Below are 14,570 nucleotides of genomic sequence, written 5' to 3' on the forward strand. Positions count from 1 at the left end.
TGCGAGTAAACCGAACTTAATATGACTGTTTATGATTCACTAGGTGGATTGAATTGGCTGTCTGGTCCATTTTACAAAGTGAAGGTAATGAGTGTTCACTATTGCCCGAACCTTTTTGATGCACAGCAAGGTTTGCTCAAAGATTTAATTGTCTATACATTGACCAGATAAGTTGCAAATATCTGTGCGCAAAAAGATACAAACTCCACCAACTGTCCAAAACACCCGCTCTATGCATGTTATAATAATCCTTACTTCAAATTATCTGTCACACTACTCACGAGCAATGTGATTCCCAAGGTACCCCAACATCCAAACTTCCTTTGAGATTTCACTTCTGGATGTGTTCTGTATGTGTCTGCATCTCCACATCTTTCTGCTTACTCGGAATCAACGCCATGACTAATCTTCCAATAATAGTTCGTTTGGCAATTCGCAACACGACGTTATCTTGCTTTGGTGGGTTACTCTGATTTCCACCCTCTTCATATGAGCCAACCTGCGGCTTGGGCACAACCGCCAGCGTCATTCCGATAGACAGGTAGGTAACGGTTACTATCAACTCCTCGAGGAGTGCGACACAAAGAAGTACTGTAGGCGAGCCGCTGAGAACACCGAAATGCTTGTTATGGGTGAAAGTGCTGAAGCAGGAGTATATCAAGCGAATGAGGAGGAACGGAAGGGAGAATCCAACCGCGTATAGGATTCGATGTTCACCTGCGTCGGCAGCAGGGACATGGAAAGAAGTAAGAATCGTTGCAAGAACGGTAGCGGCGTAAGAGATGATGAAGAGTATGACGCTGACTTTTGTCAAAGTATGAATTGCGTAATGGTATGGCGGTTTAGAAGCATCTTCCCCGGATTCGATACCCCCGACTATCCCCAAAATCAACCCTACAGAGATGATTGTCTCGATCATCTTCAGGTGTCGGGTTGTGATAATCATCCGGGTCGACTTTTCGATATTGGCGACGAGGCGAGAGAGAAGCCCGAGCGTAGCGAGCATCAGAGGTGAGAAGCCGATATTGAGAAGGATTGCCGAGCCGGACTGAAGAGAAACTGAGGTAGGATCGTTGATAGTTGCCAGTTGCATGGAGCTTCCAATGATGCGAGCCAGCGAGAAAATGACCAAGAAATACCAGCCTGCAGATCTACTGAGCCCATGTCTAATCATCAGATAGATTGAGGCGAGTAACGCAGGGCTGTAAACAATAATCTCTCCAATTGAGAGGCCATTGCGATAGGTAAGGGTCATTCTGCAACCGGAACTTTTTTCTTGGAAGAAATAGCGAAGAGAGGATTTTTTGGAGCTAAAGACGAATATATCTTCAAGCGGATGAACAAATTGACTTTAGCAAATAAATATTCCAATGGCAAGAATGAACCATTTTGCCTCGACGGACAGCAATCATATATATGAAGAATTATATCGCAACAACACATCACTGTCACATAGCACTTCAACATCCTGAATTTCCTATTTGGGTAATCTGGATGTTGAGACAGGGGAAAAAAAAGTGACCCGTTTCTTGCGGCTCAGCCACGCGAAGATATCAAATGGCATCGTGTTGTTTTGTCGCTTAATTGACCGATAGGAGTGGGGTGGGCAAGTGCTTACATTGACAATCTACCACCAACCACTCAGATCTTGCGTTTCTTCAGATCAGACCATAGGGCTTGTGGCTTCCATCAAATCGACAGCTAAGCTTCTGGCGTATGCGGGTGCAAGGCTTGCACGCCTCAAGCTTTTTTGAATCTAGCGATAACGGCTTCGCCGGAGACGACGACGAATTTCTAGGCAGACGACGCTCGATGTGCCGGGCTGTAAACCTTTTTAATCAGCAAATGTTGATAGAATAATCATTGATGATGAAATAAGATTGGTATCTCTATCGCTTTGCGACATACCAGTAGGCTTCTTTTAGTCGGCTACGTGGTCCGCAGTCCCGCTCAATACATGCTGTGTATCGGAAAAATCTCGCGTTCGCGTTTATCAATGCTTTTCTCCGTGTGAGTCGATTTTCTACAGTTTCCCAACAGGGATGTGACAAGAGTGGATAAAGGTCGTTCTTGCTCGCTTAAGTCCCATGAGTTGTGAGAGCGTACGGAGGTAGGATAGTCAGTGTCCTATGTCTTGCGTACTGTCTTGCGTATTGTGGCAACTCATGTCACTGACCGAACGGCGAATGTACCTTTCTCGGATCTAAAATCCTCAGATTGCATAACTCATTATGAGTATTTTCTGATACCCGTTTTCTGAAATCCAATGTTCTAACGATGACTCCTTTGAGATGAATCGTCAATTTACCCCAGCATTTCAAGAGATTCTAGGATTCCCGGGGAATGGTTTAGAATATCTTTCGCGATCGGGTTCTGGGGTCTGGTCCCCAGAAACTGTAGGCCCGAGAGTCCAGATCCTTTCGTAATTCTGAGTTCGGCTTGTAAAACACCTACCCCTGAAATAAGCGAAAGCAGCAAGCTACAGAGTACCTGTGATCAGAGAATCAACCCTCAAGTAACATCTGCAAGAAATCTGAGGAGACGACAATCGTGTCACAGGGCTCTTCTCGGTGTTTACTAAATCTTGAAATTAAGCATATTGCCAACATGACCCGTCTTCGATTACGTCCTAGCATATCAGACGCTGACATTTCAGAATATGCACTTCGTAGTGAAACATAATAAGTTCCTTATGACGAAACGATCGTGCCTCAAGCGAATAGGCTCCGTAGTACTTCGCATATCGTGAGAGCGATGTCATCATTGACATCCATGTGTGGAGGTGGGAGTCTGGAAAATGTCACCTCAAGACTTCGTATCTGTACTCCGGTACATTATAGTTTACGTGTTGTAATCATGTCAACACATATCTCTCAGCGATTTATTGTGATCATTTTACAGTTTATCCCTAGAAAAACATCAGCTAAGGTTTGAAAACAAACCCCTACACTTCACCAAATATCATGGAACGATACTTTCGAATTGAACAATAAAAAGTTGCTTTAGTCTTGTTTTTTAGAATCGTCATGTGCTCGGAAGTCATTTGTCTTTTTCACTATTGATATTCTTGGTTGACTCCTACACTTGAATAGTTTGATGATAAAGTTGCCCGGGAACCAGAAACCATGCACTTTGACCTATCAATAATTGCCCAGCTGATATCTCTACTCTCCTTTTCAGAGGACTAGTATAGAATTAGCGTGACATGTAATGCCGTAGGTGGATTTGGGAAGAAGGCATGACCGAATCAGAATTCGAAATCCATATTTGATCTCATTTTTGCCTGATACTTATGACAGTGAAGTAGCTCAACAAAGCAAAAGCAAAAGCTTAAAACACCAACAACGGGTCACTTCACATTTCTCAACATCATTGCTGAATTACCTTCCAACTCCAGCTATCGGGGTCCAGTTTTTGGAGACGGGATAGTACGAGAGTTTCTATTTATTGGTATGTAAGAGCTTCTAGATTATGTTATTCAAGTATTTATTTGTTGTTTTTATACTTTCTTAAAAGAATCTTGGTCCAAAGTTAGGGCTCCCTTTGGGATTCCTTAAGGGGAGCAGTTCTGCTAAGCGAGTTCTGCTGGGGCTTTCGTCAACCCCGCGATTGGCGGAAGGTGGTGCACTGTATTTTCTGACGACCATTCAATATGACTCGATGAAAAACAATCGCACACCGGGAGTGAGTCAGGTCAACATGCTTCTCTTCTACTGATAAGACCATCGATACATCATTATCTCTAGCCATCTATTTGCCCTGACGGCTATGCATTTGCTAGCACGCGTCACGAACAAACATGACCGACAGGCAGGAGGATAATGGCTATGCGCCTCTACACGGACGCGTCAGTGACAGAATGGCACACCTCGATATCGATGACTCCAGCACCGAGAACGACCTTACCTCAGGGATGACGGATGCCACAGAGGTGACCTTAGCACCCGAGGAGATTGACGCGGAGAAGTTGGCTACGGAAATGCAATTGCGATGCCGACTCCTGCTCAACGAACTGGAACAATTTCAGGCGCATCTTAAGAAGCAGAGGAAAGAACATACGGTTGAGCTACGGACATTTAGGAGTGGGTTGCAGGCGGAGATGAAATTGATTGATAAGGTGCTCGTGATCTCTCTTGCGAGAAGGGCGTTTGCTAATGCGGGTGATTGTAGCTGGTCAAAAAGGATGGTTCCTCAAGTAAAACGGTGCACTCCCTTCGCTCCTCGAACTTTCAGTTCTACGCCTCTGTATGGTCGACTGCGAAATCCTGCCATTCCCTAACTGCATTATCGCGGAAATACTATTGGGATCCCACGTCTAGAACCACAAACATAAACGGGCAGATCTCGCAGCACGGAACCACGAAACATCGTTGTTACAGCGCAGTGGCGGATGTAGTGTGTCAAGATGGATTGGAATGGGTGAAAGTCTCTAGTAACACCGAGAAACGGATAATCTGGGACTTGGCGAAAGCCGGATGGGTAGGCGATAGTGATAGTGAGGAGTGGGAGGAAGAGGAAGACGATGATGATGAGAAAGAGGGCTTGTTGAAACAGGTTGAACATCTTGTAAAAGCTGCGAAAGCGACAAGAGTGAGGTATCGACATCCTCAAGTGCGGCTCGTATTACCACGAATATCGAGTACACCTCGAGCGAAAGAAGTTGGAATGGTGCTACAAAAAATCCGAAACATGGGCGTTATCGTTCAAACAAGCGAGCACGTCCCAGAAGAGCCTGTATTCGAAGATGTATTGTCAAATCTAGTTCAAGACCGTTTCGACACATTCTCAGAAATCCTAAACATGGATTGTACCGTTCTCCTAGCATTCGCCAGCGATCTCTCCCACGGCCGAGTCGAACCCCAAGACTGGCACAACAAAATGATCCAACGTCAACGAACCATGGAATCCGAGGAACAGCTCTTACCAAGTAGTCTCTGGCCTGCGTGCGATGGGAGGAAATTAGTCTGTACCCGTGAAGCAGCTGTACGAATGCAAGAAATCGTCGCTACAATCGGCACTGTCAGTGAGAAACGGCGTACAGAACTTCTCATAGATCTAAACCACGACACACAACTCAGCCCTAGTGAACGCCATTCCGAGTTCCAGAAACTATCAGACTACACCATCCCCGCCACCTGGCGTCTCCCAATCGAAGTCGTAGACATCGACCTCCCAGCCGCGCTAAAAGAGTTACCGCCGATAGCGAAGACCATCGCAGAAAATCTGTCTGATATAAATAGTTCGGTGATTATATACGGTTGGATGAGCGGAAGAACGACTATTAGTAGTAACCGAGCGGTAGCGAAGGAGATTGAGGGGACGATCGAGGAGAATAGGGGGGAGGGGGATGAGATGGTGGGGCCGGATGTGTGGTTGTGTAGTACGACTCGGTCTTTGGTGGGGAAGGAGAAGGAGAGGAGGGGTGGGGTGAGGGAGGGGGATAGATGATTTGGATATAAATTATATATTCAGGGGGGTTGGATTTTGGATGAGATTTGATAAGGAGCTAGACGTGTGTACTTTGTACAGAAGCAACGTTATGAGCCATGGCTTTGGCCATGGGTCGCGGGTAGATCTGTTCAATAAGACAAACAAGACCCTCAAAACATCACAGAAGAAAAGCTAAAAAGCAGTGACAAACATCTCAATTTCTACGAAATCCCGCCTGCCACTCATCAAAACCCCACCACCCTCAACTTTTACAAAAATCCCAACGCCATCAATCACCCGCCCATTTTGGGTATCCAGCAGAACTAAAACACTCCTTCTCTATTCCCCTCACGAATCCTTATCCGGCACCCAAAACACCACCTCACGATCCGCCGTCGCAAACATATTAAACCGCGGATTCCACGCAATAACAGCCGTATCGCCCTTATGTTCCAACTCATGCGTCGGTCTCAGATGTTTATTAGAATCCGGCGGCGCAAGAGTGTCCCACACGAGGATATTCTCACGACGACTACCGGACATGACGTACCGTCCGTCGGGCGTGAAACACGCGTCGCCTGAGCTGGGGTAGAGGTATTCTGTGGAGTCAACGTCGATGTGTTCAGCGTTATGATCGCCGGCGCCGAGACGACGGACGCCGCCTCTGTCGCGGCGGAGAATGGCTTTGAGGGACCCGGTGAAGGCGTCGATGAGGATGTGGCCGGTGCCGGTGGTGGCGACGAGGATGGATTTCCCGTCGTTGGAGAACTCGATTTTGGACCAGCCTTTGCTCATGCCTTTGGGGATTACATCTTGAGAGTGGGCTAGGAGGTCGAAGGTTGAGAAGGGAGCGCGGTCGAAGTTGCGGAAGTCGTAGAGGAGGACTGATTGGGCGGTTGGTGAGGCGACGGCGAAGACGTTGCCGGAGGGGTCCCAGGCGGAGAGGTAGGCGCCGTTGAGATTGAGTTTGCCGACTGCATTTTTGGTGCCTGCGTCCCAGATGCGGACTGTGTCGTCTTCGCTGCAGGAGAGGAAGTTGTCTTGGCCCGGGTGGAGGGCGATGTTGGTTACGTATTTCTCGTGGCCGTCGAAGTAGCGGATGTAGCTCATGTCGTGGGTTGAGAGGTATCTCAGGTCATCTGTAATTGCTTAGCCTATGTAATTGAGTTCATAGTATTATACTTACGGTTTATCTTAGTACCCGAGTGGATAATACAAGGACTTGAATCCGTCGTCTTATGTGTAAAAATCGCACTACCGACACCGTACTTTTGACTGAGACATGTCTTGTGATGTTTCCCTCTTGCTACATCATAGACGTGCATAGTATTATCACTTTCAGATGTGAGTACATAGTCGCCCGCACCACTAAAGTCCAGAGATGTGATAGTAGCCGGTAGTGGATTTGGGTGGCTAGCGGTGGACTTTGGTTCTCGGCGAAATAGCTAGAGATAATGTTAGTCGTATTTTCAAATTTCAAGGAGGAGAAATCACCTTGGTAGGTCTGAAGATGGATATCACATCTGAGATTTTTGCCGTTGTAGGTAATGCCTTTGTCACGCTTGCAGCAGCTCGTCCATTTGCTCCCAAGGGCGAATCAATAGCCATGGGAGTGGAAGCCATTATTGGGACGATTTTCTTTACACGAGCTCAAGATGCTGTAATTCAGTCTTGTCCACCAGGACTGATTGATATCAATCCATTACTATCACGTGTCTTTAATAAATCAATAAGCTCAACTGTTCCTGAAATATATATTGAAAGATAATTTGGGACCTGAGAACCACGCTCTTGGCAATCCAAAAGCAAGCGCAGGGGTAAGCTCCCCGCACGTGACGCCCAACACCAAGCTCCAGGATTTCCAGACCTGCAGCTCCGGCTTCGGCATCGGCCCTTACTCGCAATTATATTTCGTATTCCATTTTGAGTAGGACGCTCGTAATCAAGGGTATTACGGAGACGGGCAATGAGTACAAGCTGACAAGACTGTTGTACAAATACTCTCATTAATAAGGTCGCCCGGTTTCCAGTTTCCTTCTTGCATAACCGACACCCCTACGTAACCGCGACGAAACGAGCTGGGCTTTATAAGTTGTTAGGGGAACGGGAGCTTAGAGGGTTGAAGGTTGAGAGAGCTTGAGATGGCGACGACTCTGGGGTACGTTCGCTCTGGGATGTATGTGGTGGTTGTAATTGACGGTTTCTAGAGCTTTCGTAGCTGGCGGCATAGCAGCGTGTGGTGCCGTGACAGCAACCCATCCATTCGAAACAGTCAAGATTCGGTCAGTTACTCAAGCTCCTCAGCTATGCGCTACCCCCGCTGACAGAATGATTTAGTATGCAATTGCAGGGCGAGCTTCAAGAGAAGGGATTACAACCTCGTATGTACCGCGGGCCCATCCATGGCGTGTCGGTTATCGTTCGCAATGAGGGAGTACGGGGCATATACAGGGGAATCGGCGCGGCATATATCTACCAGATGATCCTCAATGGATGCAGATTAGGTTTCTACGAACCTATACGGCAGACCATTACCTCCTCGATATTCACGGATAAGACGACACAGAGTTTGGGAGTCAATATATTTGCGGGCGCAAGTTCTGGGATTCTGGGCGCTGCGGCAGGAAGTCCGTTCTTCCTGGTCAAGACTAGGTTACAGAGTTTCTCGCCTTTCGCGCCAGTGGGAACGCAGCACGCATATAAAAATGCTGTGGATGGAATGAGGCAGATATACAAGGGGGAGGGCGCAAAAGGGCTTTACAGAGGGGTTGGTGCTGCTATGGTACGGACAGGATTTGGAAGTTCGGTCCAATTGCCTACATATTTCTTTGCAAAGAGAAGATTAGTAAAGCACTTGGGTATGGACGAAGGACCGGCATTACATTTAGCTAGTAGTACAGCGAGTGGTTTCGTTGTGTGTTGCGTGATGCACCCGCCAGGTGAGTCTCTATCCATCTTTCGTCTCGTCTAGTCTGTCACTAACTTCCATCAGATACTATCATGTCTCGGATGTATAACCAAAATGGTAACCTCTACCAAGGTGTCTTCGACTGTCTTGCAAAGACTGTCAAGACCGAGGGGCTGCTTGCCATATATAAAGGATTCTTGCCTCATCTGGCAAGAATTTTACCTCATACCATCTTAACCCTGAGCTTGGCGGAGCAAACCAACAAGCTCATGCGCAAGTTCGAGAACAAAGTCCTTCCTGCAAATATCAAAGACCAAGTTTAAACCCACCCAGGTTTCAATTTATCAATGGAGTGATTCGCCATTTTGTATAAATACCAGGATGCATTTCGGGGAGTTGGATTCGGGTGCTGGGAAAAGACATCTTCAGATGTGTCGAAAGTGTAGATGCCTCGTTGGGTTAGAATGTATACGGCCTCAACTGTTCATAGACCTCGAGCATCCGTAGCAGAGAATACCATGATAAGTGTCATCTTTACCAGGCCGCGATTCCGAATTCTGGTCACCTCCCCAACCATGAATACCGTCTGTCCCAACAGCTACTGGAAGTCCACATAACCCACATGCCTCCGTAGTTTCATTCGGTAGAGACTGAAGCTTACTAGTAGTTCGGACCACATTTGCCACAATACTCGGGAAGTTCTCCTCTACTGACTCAAAATATTGGGCCATCAAATCGTCGATCGTGGTCAGCTTCGAGGAGGCAGAAATTTGAGAAGTGGGGTGAGGCTGGACGATCAGATCTGTGAGTGGTGGTGAGGTAAGTGTAGAAAAAGACATGATTTCCTTCTTTAAAATGTCTCTTAATGGATAATAAAAGGTGATTCCATGTGGTGAAGTTCCATCAGAGATTTGCCAGGGTAATGAAAATCCTCTTCCTTTGGCTGTTTCTGTCAAGGTCTTCTCTGCAAGACGAGTTGTAGAATCACCAAATAGGGTGCCTTCACAGCTGTTCCGTTTCGCCACGTCCACTAGGAGCCGTGCGAGTAATGTAGAAACAATATCTGACCGGGAAGTAGCAGAAGACATGGACCCAAGCAGCTTTTGCAATCGTTCAGCTGATGGTGCCATGGAGTCGGAGTTTTCCAAACCAAGAGCCTTCCAATCTATACCATCCAACCCCAGCGCTTCTTCAAGATTGAAAATCGCGTAATTGTGTCTAGGATATCTGGTTTTGTATTTCTCCAACATTTCATCTGCATCCTTTCGATCCACTGGGTCGACGTATACATTTATGTGTACCACATACAACTCGTATGATGTCCTCTTCATCCTATCATATTGACCCCGGAGATGCTGATCTAATATATGTAACAAGGACGCCGATGATGGGCCAAAGGAAAGTGGGAAAAGAAGTTTCCTTGGTGTCTTTGCAGATGATCCTCTGATCCGGTAGGTTTCCATCCGTTTGATGGTTTTGGTTTGTACATACTGGGAGAAGCAATTACTATGCAAGAGTTAGTTCTGATTGCTATACAAAATTCAGAATACAAACCTGCACACATCCTCTGAGCGAACATTATGAGTCGCAGCCTCTGTACCACATCTCTGACACAATGGGGCGTCGCTCGAATTTTGAGCAAGTATCTCTCCAGGCATTTTGAGATACAGCCTTGTCTAATCACTACCCAATACAAGGGACACTAAATCAAGTATAAATATTTAAATAAAAAGTTGTTGTATTGCTTGTAGTCTGTATGGAGTTGTAAATGTAGTGAGTGAAGTGGTGTATAAACGAAATGCGACGAGGCTGAGTCTACAATAAATTATGTGGGTCGTGCATCGACCCTTGTCCAAGCTTTCCGCAGCGCCCCGTGTGTTGTTACGTTGCCTGTCCAGAAGTGGCTGTAGGAATCTTCAATTGTGTTTCTACTCCTTCAAGTTCGAAATCTACAACTCGATTCAGCTCGTTTCGATATCAATTATTGCAAGACTTCTTTCTATACCGCATGGCATAACAAATACAACCCACTCTACACATCGAATTGCGCGCCTCGAGGCTTGGGATACACTACGAACATTGTGCCAGCCTTGAAGGCTCACAGCCAACATGAGGAGTTGGCTTCAAGGGCTTGCCCTTTTGGGGTTGTCAGTCGCGACAGTCGGAGCATTAGAGTCTAAGATAGTCAGTTTGGAGGATTAGCTGTACTGGGATCTGCTAATCCCGTTTCCAGGACGAGAAAGATGCGAATCGACAAGTATGCGCCGGCATGTACAGCAAGAGTAGCTGGGGAGGAGCCGTCGATCCTCATATCCTCGTAAAGTTCATAAAGGAGGACATACAAGATGATTCAGATCCAATAGCGAGTATGGTCATATTCGAGTGGAAGGACTTTGACCTTATTGGGGTGCCACTGAATCCAGATACGGAAACGGTATGCCGGATTAACCCTTACACAAGTACACAAACTTATCGAGATGACAGAAACAATTCATTTGCGACGATGTAGCCATTCAAGGTCAATACTGCAATACCAACCAGACCGGAGAATTTATCTTGGCGCCAAATATAACAGATGTCTCAAAAAGCCTCATGGTGACCGATGCGATTCATCTGAAAGACCCGGGAGCGCCAATCAATTACAGTGTCAAGAAGACTGGGTACTACTGTGTTGGAACGTCACAATTCTTCCCAGAAGATGTGAAATACAAGGCGGTGGTTGAATTCCGGAATGCGTATGGAGAATTACCTGCTTCGGAAATCGCCAAGCTTCCATTTTATGGAGGAATTACCATTGTATATGCTGTTATTGGAGCGTAAGTTATATGAGTACGAACGTTGTGACACCGCTGATTGTTTCTAGATTCTGGGCTTTCTTATATGTACAGCATAGGTCTGATATATGTAAGATACCTAATTCTAGCTCAAAGGAGTCATCGCTAATAAGTTTTAGTACCGGTCCAGAATTACATTACAGCAATTATCATTTTTCTTATAGTTGAAATGCTGATGACATGGGGATTTTATGGTATGGAAACCGCTAAACTATTGCTGACCTCCGCTAACAGCTTCTAGACTACCTTAACCGTGCTGGGTCCAATGTCGGGTCGAAAGCTCTGATGGTCATTGTTGCGATTCTAAATGCTGGAAGAAACTCGTTCTCTTTCTTCCTTCTACTGATTGTGTGCATGGGCTATGGTGTTGTAAAACACACTCTAGGGAAGACGATGGTCTATGTCCGATGGCTAGCAGGTGCTCATTTCATTTTCGGATTGATTTATGCCGTCGGTAGTCTAACGATCTCTCCTGAGAATGCTGGTAAGTTATTCGAGATATGTTATCGTCCAACGCTGATTATATAGGCCCGCTCGTTCTTTTCGTTATCCTTCCACTAGCCGGCACATTAACAGCATTCTACGTCTGGACTCTAAACTCCTTGGGCGCAACGATGAAGGATCTCAAGGAACGAAAACAGACCGTCAAAGAGATGATGTACCGAAAACTCTGGTGGTGCATTCTGGCCTCAATTGGTGTCATCTTCGGATTCTTTTTCTTCAACTCTTTTACATTCGCTTCTACTGGCGACCCAGACTTCGTCCCCTTCCACTGGCAAACTCGTTGGTTCATTCTTGATGGATGGCTCAACTTGGTGTATCTCGGAGATGTCATCTTTGTGGCTTATATCTGGAGACCAACGGCGAATAACAGAAGATTCGCTATGAGTGATGAATTAGCACAAGATGATGAAGGATTTGAGATTGCGGATTTCGGAGCCGAGGATGATGAAGATGATGATATTGAGAATGCTGCAGCTCATAAAGGAGACCGAAACCAAACAGGACAAGAAGGACCAAGATATGACCCAGCGCCTGGTAACAAAGCAAAAGCTCCATCGGGCGCGAACACAGCTAGGGATATACCTCGTGATAGCCTTGACGGGGAAACGATTTTCGCAGTTGGTGAGGATGGAGATAGATGGTCAGATGATGAGAGTGATGAGGAAGAGAGGGGAAAACTTGTAGGAAAGAAGGCGAAAGATTAATTGTTCGTATAGGCGCATAGGATTGTAACATCAATGGGTTGGGTATATCATATTCCTACGTTATAGGTTTTGACAAGGATGTCATTGTGTATTAAGATGATAGCGAATTAGATGTGCGGATTGCTTTCAAGTCAGCTATGCTTTCGGATAAGTAGTACTATTGATGTGGATTGTCCACGCTTTTAGATCATTAATGTTTAGCTGCTTTGACCGAACATAGAGAACAACTTGTAGAAGAAAAACGCTTCAAAAGAGAAGACGACCTCTCGAATTTTCCAATAAGTGTTTCTCTAATCCAATGTTTATACACCACATATTAATCGGCAGCTCCTCCAGCTTTCCAGAGCTGCTTCAATATTATTATAGAAAATTATAAAAATTGAAGCCTTGCGCGCAAGGCTGACGCAAAATTTCCCACCCGACGTCACCATCCATCCATCTCTCCTTCACAACAACAACAACAACAACAACACACCCACAACCAAACCATCACCATGAAACTCACCCGTCTCCCACGATCTCTCTTCCCAACCAACCCCTCCATCTGTCCCCGCTGTCTCCCTCACCGCACCTTCACAACCACCACCACCACCCCTCCATCAAAAGCCTACGCCCCCCTCCCCTCCCGCGCCCTCCTCTCCCTCACGGGCCCCGACGCAACAGCATACCTCCAAGGCGCCCTCACCGCAAACCTCTCCGTCCCGCGATCAACAGGGTTCTACGCCGCTTTCCTGAATGCGCCAGGGAGAGTACTTTATGATGTTTTCGTGTATCCGAGGCAGGACGGGTGGTTTGTCGAGTGTGATAGTGCGGAGGTGGAGGCGCTGGGGCGGTGGATTAGGAAGTATAAGTTACGGAGGAAGTTTGAGGTTAAGGTGATAGAGGGGGGGGAGTGGGGTGTTTGGGGGGCTTGGGGTGGGGATCCTGCTATGAATGAAGGAGGTGTAACATGTCCCGACGAGCGCGCGCCTGGATTTGGACATAGACTTCTGTTGCCGGGATCGCAGAAACCGGAACTCGACGCGCCGGAGGTCGAGGAGGATAGTTATACTGTTCGGAGGTACATGAGCGGTATCCCGGAAGGCCAGCAAGAGATTCTTAAAGAGAGCGCATTGCCGTTGGAGAGTAATATCGAACTTATGGGCGGGATAGATTTTAGGAAGGGCTGTTATGTGGGACAGGAGTTGACGATTAGGACGCATCATACGGGGGTTGTGAGGAAGAGGATTTTGCCTACGAGGGTTTTGGGGGAGGGGGCGGGTGGATTGGAGGGGGATAAGGAGGAGTGGGTGTTTAAGGGTGAGGATGTGGGGATGAATGGGTTGGGGGTAACTAGTGCAGGGAGAAAGGGACGGTGGATACGCGGCATAGGGAATTTGGGGTTGGGGCTTTGGAGGTTGGATGGGTTGGGGGTTGTGGAGTTGGAGGTTGGGGGGAGGAAGGTTAGGGTTGAGCCTTTTGTGCCGGGGTGGTTTGGGGAGAGGGAGGGGAAGAAGAGTTGAGTTGTGATTATGTATGATGAAGTGGATAAGGGGGTTGTATGATAATTTGTGTGGGAAATTGTATAGTTACTTGACCTAATACCAAAAATGTAAATACGAGCGAACACATATAGTAATTACATATATCACTAAACAGAACCGCCTACCGACTTATTTATCCCATCAAGCCCCACTCATTATCACCTTCTAACTCCTCATTCTCCCATTCAAAACATGAACCCGCAATTCCGTACTCGCCATCATCACGAAAAAACGACATCTCATAGTCAGCATTACCTAGAAATACACTCCTTAACATCTTACCTCTAATCTCTTCCATCTCCACCAGCCAGCTATACAACGTATACACATTTCACACGTCCAAAGGCAGTAATATCTCTACATTACTCTGTTCGGCGTTTTTCTTCCCCAATAGGGAATAGCGGATATCGCCAAGCACAGCATAGAAATGAATAGGCTTCAGTTAAAACAAACACTAACTCTTCTCCACACCTTCACCTCTTGAAATTCAACTTACATTATCAACCCCTTCTACACAAAGAAACCTCGAAATCCCGTCTCGAATAAAACTAGCTCGTGAGTATAACCCACAAACGAGTATCTCATCTCTTACTTATACGTGAATTTTCTCCTCTTAGCAGAACTCAAAGACACTTTCAGGTCATCATTACCATTCTATTCACTTTCC

General features: G+C 46.5%; 7 protein-coding genes across 7 annotated transcripts; 4 read left to right on the forward strand and 3 right to left on the reverse strand.

The window, feature by feature from the left end:
• Positions 1-331: 331 nt before the first annotated feature.
• On the reverse strand, positions 332-1,255 carry GLAREA_06732 (uncharacterized protein; the record flags this gene model as incomplete). The annotated part of the gene is made up of 1 exon (XM_008080680.1): positions 332-1,255. The coding sequence occupies one exon, from the start codon at positions 1,253-1,255 to the stop codon at positions 332-334; it is 924 nt and encodes a 307-aa protein (XP_008078871.1).
• A 2,544-nt stretch (positions 1,256-3,799) lies between these two features.
• Positions 3,800-5,448, forward strand: GLAREA_06733 (uncharacterized protein; the record flags this gene model as incomplete). Its single annotated transcript, XM_008080681.1, has 2 exons — positions 3,800-4,117; positions 4,171-5,448. The coding sequence occupies 2 exons, from the start codon at positions 3,800-3,802 to the stop codon at positions 5,446-5,448; spliced, it is 1,596 nt and encodes a 531-aa protein (XP_008078872.1).
• Positions 5,449-5,778: 330 nt separating this feature from the next.
• GLAREA_06734 (WD40 repeat-like protein) lies at positions 5,779-7,053 on the reverse strand (the record flags this gene model as incomplete). The annotated part of the gene is made up of 3 exons (XM_008080682.1): positions 5,779-6,569; positions 6,617-6,875; positions 6,925-7,053. 3 exons carry the CDS (start codon positions 7,051-7,053, stop codon positions 5,779-5,781), a joined length of 1,179 nt encoding a protein of 392 aa, XP_008078873.1.
• Positions 7,054-7,571: 518 nt separating this feature from the next.
• Positions 7,572-8,661, forward strand: GLAREA_06735 (Mitochondrial carrier; the record flags this gene model as incomplete). Its single annotated transcript, XM_008080683.1, has 4 exons — positions 7,572-7,588; positions 7,638-7,712; positions 7,768-8,369; positions 8,423-8,661. The coding sequence occupies 4 exons, from the start codon at positions 7,572-7,574 to the stop codon at positions 8,659-8,661; spliced, it is 933 nt and encodes a 310-aa protein (XP_008078874.1).
• Positions 8,662-8,814: 153 nt separating this feature from the next.
• On the reverse strand, positions 8,815-9,996 carry GLAREA_06736 (uncharacterized protein; the record flags this gene model as incomplete). The annotated part of the gene is made up of 2 exons (XM_008080684.1): positions 8,815-9,844; positions 9,893-9,996. 2 exons carry the CDS (start codon positions 9,994-9,996, stop codon positions 8,815-8,817), a joined length of 1,134 nt encoding a protein of 377 aa, XP_008078875.1.
• A 451-nt stretch (positions 9,997-10,447) lies between these two features.
• Positions 10,448-12,380, forward strand: GLAREA_06737 (uncharacterized protein; the record flags this gene model as incomplete). The annotated part of the gene is made up of 7 exons (XM_008080685.1): positions 10,448-10,522; positions 10,572-10,772; positions 10,823-11,154; positions 11,202-11,242; positions 11,292-11,366; positions 11,414-11,656; positions 11,701-12,380. 7 exons carry the CDS (start codon positions 10,448-10,450, stop codon positions 12,378-12,380), a joined length of 1,647 nt encoding a protein of 548 aa, XP_008078876.1.
• A 494-nt stretch (positions 12,381-12,874) lies between these two features.
• On the forward strand, positions 12,875-13,882 carry GLAREA_06738 (Folate-binding protein; the record flags this gene model as incomplete). Its single annotated transcript, XM_008080686.1, has 1 exon — positions 12,875-13,882. The coding sequence occupies one exon, from the start codon at positions 12,875-12,877 to the stop codon at positions 13,880-13,882; it is 1,008 nt and encodes a 335-aa protein (XP_008078877.1).
• Between the last annotated feature and the right edge of the window lie 688 nt (positions 13,883-14,570).

Source organism: Glarea lozoyensis (genome assembly GCF_000409485.1).
Source record: "Glarea lozoyensis ATCC 20868 chromosome Unknown GLAREA14, whole genome shotgun sequence".
NCBI classification, from domain to species: Eukaryota; Fungi; Ascomycota; class Leotiomycetes; order Helotiales; family Helotiaceae; genus Glarea; species Glarea lozoyensis.